Below are 17,766 nucleotides of genomic sequence, written 5' to 3'. Positions count from 1 at the left end.
TATCACTTCAAGTACTAGCTTCAACATGTGATACAATGTGGTAAAGGTTACTGCTGGTGAAATGAATGTATAAACATCTCATTTCTGACATAGTCCTTCCACTACACCCATACTTTCTGTTTTATATCATGCATCTATGACAGTAAAATTGAGACATAACATACTTAAGTATATCACGAAAATGCGCTCTCGGACTTCCAGGTAGTTCCAGCAATAGACCATAAATTGCTTAGTTATTTACTTAACAACAATAAACGCACTACATGAAAGCACAACAGTAACTATATAATGGTGATGGTGTTTGATTTGTGGGGCGCTCAACTGCGCGGTCACCAGCGCCGGTACAAATTCCCAAGTTTTACATAGTCCAATTTTTTTACGCAATCCAATCTAGCCACTGTCACGAATGTTGTTGTTGATGATGATGATGATGATGAAATGATAACACAAACACCCAGTCCCCGGACAGATAAAATTCCCAACCCGGCCGGGAATCGAACCCGGGACCCCGTGATCCAGATGCAGCTACGCTAGCCAGTAGACCACGACCTGCGGACAACTACATAATGACTACCGCATTGCTTGGGGCTTACATATTATTATTATTATTATTGTTATTAGTAGTAGTAGTAGTAGTAGTGGAAGTTACCATACACAAAGCTTTGTCAGCCTGAAGTCTTCCAACCTTTGTCAGTTCAGAAGTAAGGAGCATCAATCAAGTGAATTACAAGCCGTAGGCCTATGTATAGTGCATACATTTCGACTTGATTCATTTTAAATTGGGTTGTACGGTGTAGATGAAGCAAGCGTTGCTGGGGACAGCACTGGTGCAGAGGAAGCACGTTTTGTGACGCGGGTGTACCCTCAATGTGGGTAGTTACGTCCCCTTTCTGAGAAGGAATTCTAGGCAGTACCAGCGATGCACTGGGAGTTGTTTCATCTTTTTCAAAAGAGCACTGAGAGTTGCTTCATATTTCTGTAAATAAATAAATTACATGTATCTTTCATCATTTTAATATAACATTGTTCAAAGAAAGTTCTTTTTCATTATATTCTCATTTTAATATAATATATAATATCGTTCAAAGGAAGTTCTTTTCGTTATAAAGTTTAGCTAGGCGTTACTGTTGATTATGGGAGGGGGGGGGGGGGGGGGGGAGCGAATACAACCTAATATCTGATTGCACTCCGGGATAATGGTCTCAGAAAGTTTGGAACTAAATGATGTCCAAGTACGATGCTAACAATTGCTTACCTGTTCTTTCCAACATAAATACTCTCCCATCCTTCATGATAGAGTTATTACAATTTGTAACCACGTCGGTGCCACATCATGATCACTAATTCCTATCTCTATACAGGCAATGCAGTGAGGTCAAGCTTCTCTGTAGTTCCATCCAAACGGGCTGTCTCTCACACACCAACCGGTTCATCCCCCCCCCCCCCCCCTCTCCCCCTCCCTCCCGCTCACACGCTCACAAACCGTAGGTGTGAGGTCGGGAGAACGTGGTAGCCACGGTGCAGATACATTCCTCTGAATCCAAAAATGGGGAAAAACATTTTCTAAATGTTCGCTGACGTCAGTGGCAAAGTGTGGTGGGCCCCGTCAATCTGGAACCATACCCGTTGCGTCTTCAAGCGGGAATTCGCCAACATATCCGATGGTGTTTGTGGAGAAAGAAACGGTAGTTTAGTACCTGAGCAGATTATACAGATACGAGCCAATGAGATGGGGGTTGACAATACCAGACCACATAAATCTCTGTCGTCGGTGGAACTCAAAGTTGCATTACGGTTTTTCAACTCCTAGCCATAGCTATTATCGCTGAAATTAGAAATTCTAGCTAATTTTCAGTAGCCAACTGTTTATTGCTGCGCTCATAAACAAGACAGTGGGAAATATACCCCACGAAGTAAAATCAATTAACTTACAGAAAGGCACCGAATATGAATGAACATTAGAAACTGTGATTCACTGAAGTTGCATTGCGGCCTCGCTTCGCTTTGCTAGTCTTTTTGAGCGTCCGGCTGTTCGGTTTTTGGCAGATGCGACACTTGTTCAGTTGCTGTGAGCACAGAGACTGGTTGTAAGTTGTCAGGCAGGTAGCTTACTGTGTGTGTTGTCTGTGTGTGGCAGGTGTAAACCCTCGGAAGCAGCGTCGGGAGCGCACGACGTTCACGCGCGCCCAGCTGGACGTTTTGGAGGCGCTGTTCGCCAAGACGCGCTACCCGGACATCTTCATGAGGGAGGAGGTCGCCCTCAAGATCAACCTCCCAGAGTCCAGGGTACAGGTAAGTGTCCCTGCTCCTCAGCCACAGCACTCAGCAAAAACATGTTCACTCTGCGTACGTACTCCGCAATCCATCGTGCGGTGCACGCGAAAGGTACAGTCGAGCCGCCGAAAGAACGACGCTGACAGCCGGCAGCCATGTTGCCAATGCTACAAGCGGCTGTTATCGTTACGCCGCGTCGGTCGCCCCGTTACGAATATCACACCTTAAAATTGTAGAGCTTTTGCATTGCCGAACTACTGAAGCGTGAAATACCGCTGATAACCTTCGGGAATTACGACATACTCTCGACGTAACTACAAAGAAATTAAGGTCTGGAAATATATGTCAAAACAAAGTGAAGGTTACTGTGTTTCTACTACTACTACTACTACTACTACTACTACTACTATTATCCCCTAACCTCTTCTAACAGACATTAACAGTGTTGTTCCATCTTGTGGGATTAATACTGGCGAATGTCTCAGGCACTAAAATTTCGACGTTTTTCAATTTAAGATTTATTTCAATCTGCAACATATGATTTCACCTGAGCACACATCACTTTTATTACACTGACGTGGCAATGATATAATGGAAAGGGCCACACACTACGACCATTTTCTTCTGGTATTTTGTCACTATCTTAAGTGATTTTACGTGATTTATGCTCATTTGCGATTTGCACCATTTCTGCCTTTTTCATTTCCCTATCAGATAAATCTACGCCGTTCTTCTCTATCAAGTCCTCCTTCCCACTCTTCCTGCTTCTGCATTTAGAGACTTCGTTTAAATGAATGGAGTTACATGATGCATAATACAAAATTATGCTGGAGTTCCTTCCATCGTTTGGAAGCAAAAGGTATACAACTACTCTTCAAATTTTGTTGCCGTCATTTCCTCTTTGAGGCCACAGATTTCTTTAGTGTAAGCAACAACAAAGCACTTGGAATAAACCCGCCAATTTTTCCAACATGTAAAAGAACGAGCCAATTGCCTTTTACAAACCGGACCTTTCGTTGTGCAGTGTCATCACTCCTTGTAGTCTATCTGGAATGACCAACATTTACCCACGGTTCGTCCAACGGCACGATTTTGTGAGGCTTTCACTTATATACTGCCCTCAAAAAACAGCATCTCCAGGCAACGATACCATCTCGTTCAAGCAGAACTGTTTCTTCAGATAACTTTTGCCATTGAAACTCGATCTTCCATTGTATCACTCAAATGTTGGTTATAAGTCTGAAAAACAACTCACTATCTCGTAGTGAGAGAAGCAGCTTCTTCCTGGTTGAATAATCTTTCTGCGCGTAATTTTCTTTATGGAACCTACATTTTCCTAAAATGCTCCTAAGCTGTATCTACATTTAAATTTACATGGGTACTCTGCAAATCACATTTAAGTGTCTGGCAGAGGGTTCATAGAAACACCTCAGTAATTCTCTATCATTCCCCTCTCGAAGACCGCGCGGAAAAAACGACCACCTATATACGTATTTCCGTGTGACTCTGATTCTCCTTATTTTATTATAATGCTTATTTCTCCCTATGTAAGTCTCCGTCAACAAAGTATTCTCGCATTCGGAGGTGGAAGTTGTTGATAGAAATTTCGTGAGAAGATCTCGCTGCAACGAGAAATGTCTTTGTTTCAACGATTTCCTCCTCAAATCCTGTATCATGGCAGTGGCATTCTCTCCCCTATTTTTCGATAATACAAAACGTGCTGCCCTTCTTTGAACTTACTCGATGTGGTACGTTTATTCTATCTCGTAAGGATCCTACACCACGCAGCAGTAATAAAAAAAAAAAGGACGGACAATCGTAGTGTAGGCAGTCTCTATAGTAGAACTTCCCAACAATCCGACTTACGTGAACTTTCAATTGCTGTGCAACGTTACGTCTACATATTTAACTGATGTAACTGTATCAGGCAGCACGTCATTGGTACTGTAATCGAAAGATACAGGGTTGTTTTCCCCGATCGTGTGTATTAACATACATTTGTCCACATTTAGAGCAATCTGCCGTTCATCACACCAATTAGACGTACTATAAAAGTCAGCCCGTATCCTTCTAGAGTCACTCAACAATGATACTTTCCCATGCAGTACAGCGTCATCAGCAAACATTCGCAGACTTCTTCTAACCCTATCCGTAAGATCGCTTACGTATATAAAGAATAGGAGCGGTCCTATTACACCCCGCTTTGACTCTCCTGACGATACCTTTGTCTCCGATGAACTTTCACCACCCAGGATAACGTCCTGGGTTCTGTTACATAAATATCTTCGAGCCACTCACATATTTGAGAACCTATTCCGTACGCTCAGTCATTCGTTAAGTCTGCAGTGCGGCTTTGTGTCAAACTGCGATGACGTAGCCACACTATTATCCACCTCCCCTGAGGTAGTATGTGAAGGTGTCAGCTGTATTCCTGAGCATTGTAGGTTTTAAGGAGAAGGCAGGTAAGATAATAATTTTACGAAGACAATGACAGACCTACAAAGGACTGAATGAACGAAAACAGGTTAGAGCGAAAATAAAGGGCTATCTCAAAATGTTCACATTCCATGAGGAAGACAGTTCTATATCCCGCCACCTTTCCTTCAGATGTTAGCCTCGTCGTTGTGTACATTAATCGGCTTAGCAAATGAAGTTGTTTCAAATCACCAATCGTGTGAAATATGCCAGATTTGTACATACCATTGACGCAAAAAATTGTGAATACAAGAGTGTTTGGGAAGATTCTATGTACAACAGGTTTTCTCTCTTTCTTTGTTACTGCTTTTGACTTGTCTACGTTGAATTTGTCACCTGGGAAGTTAGCGTAACATTATCCACTCGTTATCATCTGGTGTGTTTTATAGATCGAAAAGTCGTCAGACAGCTGTAGACAAAGAATTGTTTTGATAGATACTCTAGGATCCACTTTCTAATTATGATGTTGTTTTAATTGCCTAACGTAAGCATATACTCATACATCCTAATGTGTACCCTATAATAATGGACCAGGACACATTACTCCCTTTTCACACGTCATCGCATAGGGAGAAAAACCATAGACGGGGCGGGAGCTTCCATTATTCTTTTAGTCGTTTTTAGTATAAGTTTCAACGAGAATCTAGTATAATATCGGATGTTTTTAACTGCTGAATTGTCCCAAATAGGGACAGAAATTTATTTATGCTCGGAACATTTACAGTAGCCTACGTTTCAGACAAACACTGAAGAGTGCATAAATTAAAAGAGCTGCAAGTTAACCCGATTCATCTAACTCTTGACATATTACTTCTGGAAAGCAGAGAGTGAGTACTGGACGAAACGTCCCCATATAGGAACGGTATTTCGCCTACAATATATCTTTAAGCTATGATTGCAGTAGAAGGCTGCTACGATTCACACCCTGTTCCACGTTTTCAATTACATTCTCTATAGTCAGGTGTCGTGGCCCAGTGGTAAAGAGAATGCCTGGAAACATTAAGGTCGCAGAATCGAATCTCGGCCGGACCAAGAAATTTATGTCTTTCTTCAACCAAGCCTTATTATTATTATTATTATTATTACTGAATTTCCCCATTGAAGAACGATAAGCAGATGATTTTCAATCTTTCTTAGGATTCTTATTTTCCCAACATTTCTTCATTTTCTCACCGAAGGCCTTCTTTCTTTCTTCCGTTCACTTTGGTCGCTATGGGTTTGGTTCCATCTCTGGAATAAGCTTCCCCGTACCAATTTTGCTTCTTAATACATCCCTGTCTGATATGTTTGTTACGTCAATTTTTGCTTTTATCAAATCCTTCTTAACTTCAGTTACCCAAGGTATGTCACATAGTCCGACAGACGTTTGGTTAGCCTGTTTCCAGGTAATCTGTGTAGGTGTCCATAGAACTTCATTCTTCTCTTCGTGATGTCAGTTTCGATCTTTGATACTTTGTGTTGTCTCGATGGTTTGCAGTCTGTATCCATCTCGTGTGTATCATGGTCTTGAATTTTTCTAATAATTTTTCTCTCTACTTTCTGAATTTCTTGTTAATCTAGTTTTCGATTCAATGAGTCTTTCAGTTGCATATGTGATTGAAATCATTATTATTGTTGTTGTTGTGGTCTTCAGTCAAGACACTGGTTTGATGCAGCTCTCCATGCTACTGTATCCTGTGCAACCCTCATCATTTCCGCATAACTACTGCACTGCGGCCTACATCCTTATGAATCTGCTTAGTGTATTCATCTCTTGGTCTCCCTCTACGATTTTTACCCTCCACGCTTCCCTCCAATTCTAAATTGGTAATCCCTTGATACCACAGAACCTGTCCTATCAACCGATCCCTTCTTTTGGTCAGGTTGTACCAAAAATTACTCTTCTCTCCAATTCTACTGAGAGCCTCGTCATGAGTTACGTGAACAACACATCCTATCTACAGCATTCTTCTGTAGCACCACATTTCGAAATCTTCTATTCTCTTCTTGTTTTAACTGTGTATCGTCCACGTTTCACCTCCGTACATGGCTACATTCCATAGAAATATTTTCGGAAAAGGCTTCCTGACACTTAAATATATGCTGGATGTTAATAAATTTCTCTTCTTCAGAAACACTTTCCTTGCCATAGCCAGTCTCCATTTTATATCCTCCCTACCTCGACAGTCATAAGAAATTATTATTATAGTTAAATTTCGTGAAAATGTCAAAACGCCGGCTGCGTCACAGTGTTAATATAATGTAGTTTAAGTCAACGAAGGGACTTCAGACACTACACGTGTCGTCCCACGCTAAGCTCATAACGCGACAAGAGTGACGCGTTGTTATAAGAGAGGGGGTATTCTGCGCTTCCTGCAGACACAGTTCTGCATCAATAACGATAACCGGTACATCAAAGTGTTGGAGTGAAAGGCGCGGCGACTGAAAAGGTACTCCAAAGTTTAAGTACGCAGTACAGAACGATCCCTGAATGCAAAATGTCTAAACTGCACACAGATTCACCGCGAAATTCTGTCGGTATATGGACCAAACGCAACGTCGCGTCCAAGAGTGCTGAAATCGTACCAACAATTTGACCAAGACCAGGCAGACTTGGGTGATTCTGATCAGGAATTCCAGATCTTGTACCATGCGATTTCCATGTTTTCGACAAGCTAATAGACAATAAGGGGAAGGTGGGGTGAGAGCTTTTCCAAAGAGGACGTCGTTCACACAGCGTTTCTCTAATGACACAGAGAGCAACGTACGGATTTCTATGGTCGAAGACTTGAACGACTGGTAGAACTTTGCGACCGTGTTTGCAGAGACATCGTGGCCATGTTGGAAAATAATTTCGTGTATCTATTTCACTTGAGGTGTTGTCCAGAATACAATAAAAGTTACTTGGCCTGCCAATGTTATGTGGTTTTGAAGTCCTCCCCCAAGTAGTCAGAACATATCTGCCACTCTGTGTGCCGAACAGGAACTCTAATTCGGAACATTGCCTTTCACAGACAATGCCGTTACTGGTCGAGGTATCCAGGAACGACTCCCGGCCCTGTCCTCGTAGGCATATCTCTCTCATTCTTGCCATACTTCAAAGAAGCTCCTTTCCGTAACTTGATGGAAGAAAGGATGTTACTGGGAGGTGGTTAGGCACAGACAAAGGGATTATTTGCAGCACGTATCAAAACAGCTCACACAGTGCGGTAGAGTGAAAGATCGCTTCCGGAAAAAAATCCCTAGGCTAAGGCTAAACCTTTTTCCCGAAACACCGTTTCTTCCAAGAGTGCTGTTCCAGCACATTATGCTAGAGAGAGAGAGAGCGAGCTTCAGTGGAGTTTGGAACCTTGGAGGGAGAGGGGGCGTGAGTTATGACTGATTACTTTAGTAAGTAAGAGTACTGTCCGGGAAAGGCAGAGTCGAATCCCGATCCGTAACGCAGTTTAAATGTACCGGGGAGCTTCAATGCACTACGAAGTGGGTGTCACGAAATCAAGCAAACTTCGTCAGAGGCAATTTTTCTCTTGTGAATCGTTAAAATGATCGGAAGCGCACGTGAACCATTTTCTGTAGAGCCAGAAACGTAAACCACTTGACGAGGGAAATAGTGGTAATCAGCGATTCCATAGGCAGTGAAAATTTGCACAAGCATGCCCCCTCATTGCTCTCGGAGGACAATGTGCGTTTTCATACGGGAGATCTGGTTTTCCACTGACTTTGCCTGCGAGATGGTGTCAAATGAAATAAATCGTGCAGGAGAAAATGTAATTGTGCAGATATTAGAACGAGAGCGTTTACGAAAGACCCATGCTCACAGAAATATTGTTTTTATTTTTAGAGTTATACAAGGTTCAGATAGGTGATAGGTGCTATAAATATGACGTTTACTCTACTCCTGTGCAGAACACCCGCAATTAACTGATTGCGGCAATAAGACACTATTATACGTACATGGAATTTAATACGCTCAAGTATAGCTTTACATCTCTGAAGGTACCAATAAATTTTCTGTTTCCAATTCATCCTAATATTGGTACTCAATGACAAGCAAAAAATTATCATTATTTTCCTGTAATTGAATTATCTTTATTATGTTGACTGTTGTGTAATAATACCGGGTGATCAAAAGGTCAGTATAAATTTGAAAACTGAATAAACCACGGAATAATGTAGATATAGAGGTAAAAATTGGCACACATGCTTGGAATGACATGGGTTTTTATTAGAAACAAAAAAAAAACCACCCAATATTGCTAGACGCGTGAAAGATCTCTTGCGCGCGTCGTTTGGTGATGATCGTGTGCTCAGCCGCCACTTTCATCATGCTTGGCCTCCCAGGTCCCCAGGTCCGTGCGATTATTGGCTTTGGGGTTACCTGAAGTCGGAAGTGTATCGTGATCGACCGATATCTCCAGGGATGCTGAAAGACAACATCCGACGTCAATGCCTCACCATAACTCCGGACATGCTTTACAGTGCTGTTCACAACATTATTCCTCGACTACAGCTGTTGTTGAGGAATGATGGTGGACATATTGAGCATTTCCTGTAAAGAACATCATCTTTGCTTTGTCTTACTTTGTTATGCTAATTATTGCTATTCAGACCAGATGAAGCGCCCTCTGTCGGACATTTTTTGAACTTTTGTATTTTTTTGTTTGTTCTAATAAAACCTCATGCCATTCCAAGCCCCATGTCATTCCAAGCATGTGTGTCAATTTGTACCTCTCTATCTACATTATTCCGTGATTTATTCAGTTTTCAAATTTATATTGACTTTTTGATCACCCAGTATGTATCTGAGTATAACGATACAGTTAGAATACTTCTGCACTACATATCATTACTTCAAATGGTGCTGCGTTACTTTATTACAGATAAGTCATTACAACCAATTGCTGAAAAATAGAGTGAGACTTCTACTACAAGGCTTAAGAACCTTTTGGCAACTTACAGAACATTTATTTACTTATATGATGACGGAACCCACTTTTTATGATTTTTTGTGTGTTTTTAACTACTAGACCAACGATTAAAGATGCATGCTGACGAATGACCTAAAGCAGAATGAGAGCAGGACAATAGAGAGGCATTTGGTGAAGCTCTTTGATGATGATAAGGGGGAAGGTACACCATCGCAGTTAATTAAAAGGGTTTTAACTTTTCTGACTGTCAGGCCAGCTAGCACAGCAGTTAGCCACAAGTGCGTTCTGCAGACGAGTTTGCTGTCCGATGCAGTGGTGGGAAGAAGCACGTCAAAGTTTTCGCTGTCTGTGGCAACGGGTCTTAATAAATAGTTAAGCCAACTGTCTTTCAGTGTCGCTTGTACATGGAATTCGAATTACGTAACGGTCTGGCAGTACAGATCACCTTTACATAAAACAATGTGCATAATGACTCCTTTCACTCTAAAGAACTTAGTCTCAAGTGAAGGTAATACTGGTTATGACGTACCCCATTTCTCTCAAAAACGTATTCACCAGCCGCATACAATTGTGCTGGCTGTCAGCGGTGCTTTCAACGCAGCAGATCGACACGTACGAGGGTGGGCAGGCAGGAAACTATTAGAGCGGGTGGCGGGTGGCTGCCTTCCGGCTGGCTGGCCGCTGTTGCCGGAGGTCAGAGGTGGTGGGCGCGCACAATGCGCACACAATTTGTCACGCGCAGCCTCGCCGGCCATTATGCGCTCCGGGGACGCGCCCCGCGCCAGTGAATTACGATCTGTTTGCCAGGAATAAACTCGGTTAGCATTCATTTCACACATCTGTGACCTCCGCGGTACGCTCCGACGCCACCCAGAATGGTCCTCGCCCACGCTGGAGGAGGGGGGAGGGCGGCCTGCGTTCACAGTAGCGGCGGCATAGGCCATGTTGTGCAGCGAGTACTGTGTTGGAGCTCAAATTCGTAGAGTTTTCCCATAAGTTACAACAGATCGACAGAAAAAGACTTAAGTCATTAATAATAAGTACATTCTCTTTCACTTTTTACAACAGTCTGTTAACGACGGAGTAACTTTTCGATTTCGCGATTGTAGGAATCACGCGGTTTTGAGGCGAAGAAATTCGTCGAGTCATGTTCGGAGCGCGGTGGTGGTGGTAGTAGCTTCCTATGGTACCAAACTGCTGAGGTCATTTGTCCCTAGGCTTACACACTACTTAATTTGAGGACTCGAACCTCCGACGGGCGGAGCCGCGCGAACCATGGCAAGGTGCCTGAGACCGCGCGGCTACCCGCGCGGCTGTTTGGAGCGCATTTTCATCCATAAAGGAAGTTCTTTGAAGATTATTCGATGGAGGGCCGAAAAGGTGAAAATCTGAGGGCGCAAGATCAGTTGAATAAGGTGGGTGCGGAATGAATTTCCAACACTATTCCTGTAGTACTTTTTTATTTACGGATAAAAGCGAACGTGATTACTTATAAATCGTATCAAACGTGGTGCTGGGGATTAATGCTTCCTGTCAGGCTAATATTTCGTTTTCTACTCCCGTGAAAGCGAGCCACATTGCAACAACAACAGTAATTCACTGAAGAACTGCAAATCTATCTTTTGCAAGAAAAGAAAGAACTATCAATACAGTGTCTGACTGTTTGTTACCCTGACCGAATGTAAAAATGATAATCAATCGCTCGAGAAACACTAAACTCCGCCCGAACGGGCCATGAAGGCCTCAAGGTACCGGGCGGCCGCCGTGTCATCCTCAGCCCATTGGCGTCACTGGATGCCGATATGGAGGGGCATGTGGTCAGCGCACCGCTCTCCCGGCCGTATGTCAGTTTACGAGACCGGAGCCGCTACTTCTCAGTGAAGTAGCTCCTCAGTTTGCCTCACAAGGGCTGAGTGCACCCGCTTTCCAACGGTGCTCGGCAGACCGGGTGCTCACCCATCCAATTTCTAGTCTAGACCGACAGCGCTTATCTTCAGTGATCTGACGGGAGCCCGTGTTACCACTGCGGCAAGGTCGTTGGGAACCAATCGCATAATGCTGGAGGAAGTATTTTAACTGTACTACTAACTGTGTAATGCTGATACCATAAGTCGTTCAGTTGTTAAAATCTAATTTAAACTATGAAAATGTCTAAGTGTCGACTCCATCTCCATATCATATAATCCATAATGATAGGAACTCCAATTTCTGCCCTCCGTCACGTGACTTAGACTTTATACTGACGGAAAAAAAATCACTACACCAGAAAAGTTATTCACGTAGAGTAATTAAATTATTGGAATACGTTTGTCTAGGTAATATATTTAAGTGATTAACATTGGAAGATCATAGATCAGTGTACATGGCATTGCAAATGTGAAATGCTGGTACATTAATAACCAATGTAACAGCCAGAAAATTGAACTAAATCTTGCAAACGTGCTTGCATTTTGCCGTACACGTGCCGGATGTCAGTTTGTGGGCTGGAGGAGTTCCATGCCGGTTGTACTTGATCGGACAATGCAGGCACGGTTAATGCTGGTCGTGGATGACACTGAAGTTACCGCCCGAAGGTGTCCCATATGTGCTCGACTGGAGACAGATCTGGTAATCGAAAAGGCCAAAGCAGTATGTCGACACTCTAAAGAGCATAATGAGTTACAACAGCGGTATGTGACCGTGCGTTATCCTGTTCAAAAACACCCCTGGAATCCCGATTATGAATGGCAGCACAACAGGTCGAATCACCAGACCGACGACAATTTTCCAGTCAGGGTGTGTGGGATAACCACGAGAGTGCTCCTGCTGTCATAAGAAATCGCACTCCAGACCGTAACTTGAGGTGTAGGACCAGTGCGTCTAGCATGCATACAGGTTTGTTGCAAGCCCTCAACTGGCTAGCTTCTAACCACCATACAGTCATCACTGGCGCCGCGACAGAACCAGCTTCCATCGGAAAACACAACAGATTACCATCCGTCCCTCCAATGGAATTTTGCTTGACACCGCTGAAGTCGCAAATGGCGGTGGTTTGGATTCATTGGAATGCACCCTACGGGGGTCTGGCTCGGAGTTGTCCTTGAAGTAACCGATTTGTAACAATTTCGTTGTGTCACTGTGGTTCCAAATGATACGCAAATTGCTGCTGCAGTTCCAGTATGATTCGCCAGAGCCATACGCTGAAAACGATGCTCTTTCCTCTCGGTAGTGCCCCGTGATCGGTCGACCGTACATTCCTGTGGCCACCGCTGCCATCAATCATTTACGAGTACAGTGACTACATTGCTGCCAAGTCTCTCTGTAATATCGCAGAAGGAACATACACCTTCTCGTACCCCTATTACACGACCTCGTCCTAACTCACTGAGGTGTTGACAACGGCGTCTTTGTCGCCTTGAAGGCATGTTTGACTAACATCAATTCGCCACGTCTTACCTCGAACGTAACTAACACTGACGACCGTCACAGCGTGTATTTAAAGAACGTCATCTGCCTCCTCATAGTGGTGCTACTAGCGCCACTCTCATGCGACTGGCCCGAAGTTGGAATACACATTTCTTTCAGATGCAGCAACACGCCTACCAACTTTCGTTTATGGACAGGTTCTCAATCAAAAAGCAAGAAATCGGCCAAGGTTCAAAATTTTTTGACGATGAAAAGACATACAAAGGATCTGTTTGGGTATTATGATTGATCTACTTTGAACTTTATTTCGGATTTTCAGAAAAAAACCTGACCCCATAATGGTGGCTTGATCGAGTTCGTGAGAGTTTGAAGTATGTAGACTGCGTGCAATGTAGTCCCCTCTGAGGTTATCTGAAATAAATGATAACATCAGTCGATACTACATTAAATATATGGGAGCTTATACCTAACTACAATGAAATAATCTTAAATTTAACGATATGATGCTAACTCAAACCCTTAAGTTCAGTTTTTGCGGGTTTGTTTCACTCTTTATGGCTTTACAAAAAAAGTATTAACAAACTTACAATAGTTATAAGCTCCCACGCAAAGTGTATACTTTTCGAGGGTCAAAGGTTGTACCGTTTCTATCGTATGTTGCACGCAGTTGTGAAAAATCGTCTCTCGAAAAAACCTGTTTAAAGCATAGGGAAAAATTTTATACGTTTTAGTAGTATAATATGCATAAAAACTAGAAGTTACTAAACACTTTTAATGTCGTTGACCACAAATGTGAGGATAGGTTTTCAAAATTCAAAATGGTAAATCCAGTATGGCGGACCAAAAATTATGCTTTGACCAATTTTGACCATAAAAAGTGTTTTCCTTACTTACGTTTAGTTTGCAATTCTAGGACCGTATATTAATCCTTCCTCTAACTCGAATTGTTCCTGGAGAGCAACTTCCTCGTTCTTCTCGGCGAGATAGCCCATCTGTCTGAGCTGGTGGATATATTGCGTTCGGCAGCGTGCACACGGTGTTCGTCAGTTTTTCGGCAGTTACGTTCGCATGCATACTGCAATATAAATCATTTTGTGGACGTGCGTCACGGCCTGACAAGATTTCTACCTGAGCCGTATGTCGCGGGCTGAGAGCTTCCCACAGAGGCAGTGACAGAGCTTCGAACGATGTGCTATAGAAGCTTTAGTACCGCACGGATTAATAAACGTTTTTGTCTTAACGTTCTAGACACACATACTTTTCAAGAAATGCTATAAAAATATCGAATTTTGGACCATTCTGAATGAGAACCTGAGCTTAAGCCCCATAACTCCTCCTTGATGTAGCGATTTTTTTTCGTCGTTGTAGTTTCAAACCTTAAAACGGGAGAGGTGGGGCGTAGGCGGTCTGTATATATGTGACGTCTAAGGGAAACAGAGTACCGCCGCTTGAAAGACATGCGCCCTTCCCTCTTCCGCTACACCAGTACACAGAGGGGAAGGCGAGGGTGTTAGCAGTGACTGGCAGCTGGCGCGGCAGGCGTGTTTGCGGCTGATAGGGCGGTGCAGTCCTATAATCCACGCCAACGGCCGGCCAGACCGGGGTGGCTGCCGTACGGACTCTCTGGCCAGTAGGGCCGCGCATTAATCACGGCTAGTTCCCCGCCTCCTCACCTCATAACGCGGCCCCCCACCACTACAGCTTCCACTGCTGGCCCCCACCACAGACACCGCTGCCGATTCGTTTGGAACCACTTCTGCATGTCTGACACACAGCGTACACGTCAGCTGCTACCTGACAGCGAGAACTGAAGCGGGGATTCAACAACACACATCAGGATTTTCTGTCTAGATAAAGTAGTCATTCATTTATTAGTTACACGAATGTGCACATTTTACTTTCAGTCGTTTTGTAATAAGGGATCCTGCTGCCTCCTTTAACGTACTCCTGGCCAGAGACAGGGAAATACGTCCGTACTAACTTCACGTGTGTGTCAGAAAAGTCCTTCTTTGGGATATTGTTCAATTCGGGCGTCACATTGGCTTCATTACAAATTTGTGGACTGATTCGTTTTGTGGTAGGTCCGTATTGATAACGTAAAGTTTCACCAGCCGCAGTGATTTGTACCCGGAGTGAACTGTCCACGTTTCGTATTTCAATGAAGTCGCAGCAGGCGTCTGCAGGGTATAGTTCTTATGCAGTAGGAATTTAGTGTCGGTCAGCTCTGCACGCACGTTTCTCTTCTAACATTGCGGAGAATGTTTTCAATATTTGATTTAGAGATGTTGCACCATTACTATTTGTGACGCAGCAACGTTGACTCACTACGGTCAAATTCTTAAAACTGCCTGCTCACAACTGACTAGTCAAATGCACACCTTATGTTTACAGTTGTCAGATCAAGCTACCACCGTAATTACTGAGCTGACGTGGCTTATACGCTAGGAATAAAAGTGGTTCAAAATGGTTCAAATGGCTCTGAGCACTATGAGACTTAACTTCTAAGTTCTAGGGGACTGATGACCTTATAACTACTTAAACCTAACTAACCTAAGGACATCACACACATCCATCCCCGAGGCAGGATTCGTACCTGCTATCGTAGTGGACGCCCGGTTCCAGACTGTAGCGCCTAGAACCGCTCGGCCACCCCGGCCGGCTATAAAGGTGGTCTCGAAACTTCTTGGACGGACGGTGTGTATATGTATCTATACAGCTCTGACATCTCGTTGAAAATAAGAATGGGGAATATGAGAGAATTCATTTTTGGTTTTGTGGCACACCCTTACATCTACAATACGGTAAGACAAGGCTGTAGGTTCTTGTGAACGACGGATACAAAAACCACAAGCAAGTTTTTCTCCTTTTTAAATGTGAATAATTGGTAAATATCAAAGTAATCAATAAAACTGTCAAATCAAAGGAAAACATATAATGTTGTGAACACTCCATGGCGCCGACGAAAATTTTTAGCCAGATAACTGAAGGTATCTCGGAATGCATCTACTCCTTTGACTCAAGAATTCTCCAGTAGACTACAGGGTATTATTACGTTTCCAGTTCAGATTTTGCTTGCTGCATATGTAAGCGCAATTTTCAGAGTGAAGAAAGGTTTTCATTCTCCCCTCACTCCCAGCTATTTAACGGCGGGTAGTTACCGTCACAAGGGGACCGAATGAAACCATTTCGCCGACCGGTGTGGCCGAGCGGTTCTAGGCGCTTCAGTCCGTAACCGCGTGACCGCTACGGTCGCAGGTTCGAATCCTGCCTCGGGCATAGATGTGTGTGATGTCCTTAGGTTAGTTAGGCTTACGTAGTTATAGGTTCTAGGGGACTGATGACCTCGGATGTTAAGTCTAATAGTGCTCAGAGCCATTTGAACCATTTTTGAAACCATTTCCGGTACCACATATATGGACTAGCAACACTGGAAATCGTAAGCAACATCAAACGATAATTTAATATCAGGAAATTTGTTCTACAAAAGTTGTTTCTAATCTGAAAAACAAGATAAAAAGATGACAAAATGTAACATACTGTAACTACTACATAATACAATTATGCGATGTCCAACATGTAAATTATAACATAAACATAAATGGATGATTAGGGGAACTAGTAACTATAAAATAATAAATGTTGTTTCTGCTTATACATTTATTGTAGATTAAAATCCCTTTATATTACAACTGTTTATATATCAATGTCCAATGGACATAAAGAGGTACAAGTTAACTTCCTACCTAATGTTATTGATTAATTGTCCAAATCTGCCCCTATTTATGGCTACGCGGTCTAATATAAATAACGCGAGACGACTGACATCGTCTACGTACCAAATACTAGAAGACACTACTTTCAAAGATGATCTACAGTGGTGTGTAGCCTCAGTGGAAATAAACTTTACGTGATCACAGCTGTTTTGCTTTATAGCCCTAATAAGCCGAAGCAGTTAGCAACATCACCGTATGTACTGCGTCCGGTGCGTCGGAGTGATGGCCGGCCTTGTGACCGAGCGGTTCTAGGCGCTTCAGTCCGGAACCGCGTTGCTGCTACGGTCGCAGGTTCGACTCCTGCCTCGGGCATGGATGTGTGTGATGTCCTTAGGTTGGTTAGGTTTAAGTAGTTCAAAGTCTAGGGGACTGATGACCTCAGATTTTAAGTCCCATAGTGCTTAGAACCATTTGAATTTTCGAAGTGATGGTTCTCGTACACGTCTGCGACGACGGGAAAACTCCAGCCATTAAACATACAGAAAACTCATTCAAACATTAGGACGGCATAAGACTGTCCGCTGACAAGCGTAATCTAATACTGTCTTCTCCTCTCTGTGTTCTACAAACGAGAAACGCGAACTCCCAGCCACAAGGACGGAGTTCAGGTAACGTCTCAACGTGAGTATAGGCAGGAGAAGTGCTCTCAATCACTGAATGCTGTATACTCAACGATGACTCCCTACCCGGAGACGAAGTCCAGAACTGTATAAGTTCGCAACAGTGCAGTGCCTAACCGTTCTAACTACAAAATCTTCTCAGAGCAAAGAAAGCAAGTCCGTCTGTACCAACAAAAGCTGATACTGAACGACCGTCAAACTCGGGTGCTCAAAACAGAAGACCTCTTCTCTCCACCGCTGACTTCCCAGCAAAGCTCGGCTCCCCTCCCTCAGAAGGCGAATCATATTCTCGAAACTACGGAATATTCTTCC

The 17,766-nt window shown here is 43.3% G+C and overlaps 1 protein-coding gene across 1 annotated transcript in view; it reads left to right on the top strand.

Moving 5' to 3' along the window:
* Positions 1-17,766, top strand: part of LOC124795280 (homeobox protein OTX1-like) — a 178,647-nt gene that overhangs the window by 128,236 nt on the left and 32,645 nt on the right. The window contains exon 5 of the mRNA XM_047259225.1: positions 2,138-2,292. Coding sequence (XP_047115181.1) covers positions 2,138-2,292 — 155 coding nt within the window. The remainder of the gene's footprint in view (positions 1-2,137; positions 2,293-17,766) is intronic.

Source organism: Schistocerca piceifrons, chromosome 4, assembly GCF_021461385.2.
Source record: "Schistocerca piceifrons isolate TAMUIC-IGC-003096 chromosome 4, iqSchPice1.1, whole genome shotgun sequence".
In the NCBI taxonomy this organism is placed as follows: domain Eukaryota; kingdom Metazoa; phylum Arthropoda; class Insecta; order Orthoptera; family Acrididae; genus Schistocerca; species Schistocerca piceifrons.
Note: the sequence above shows the minus strand (reverse complement) of the source record. Positions and strands in the feature narration are given on the sequence as shown.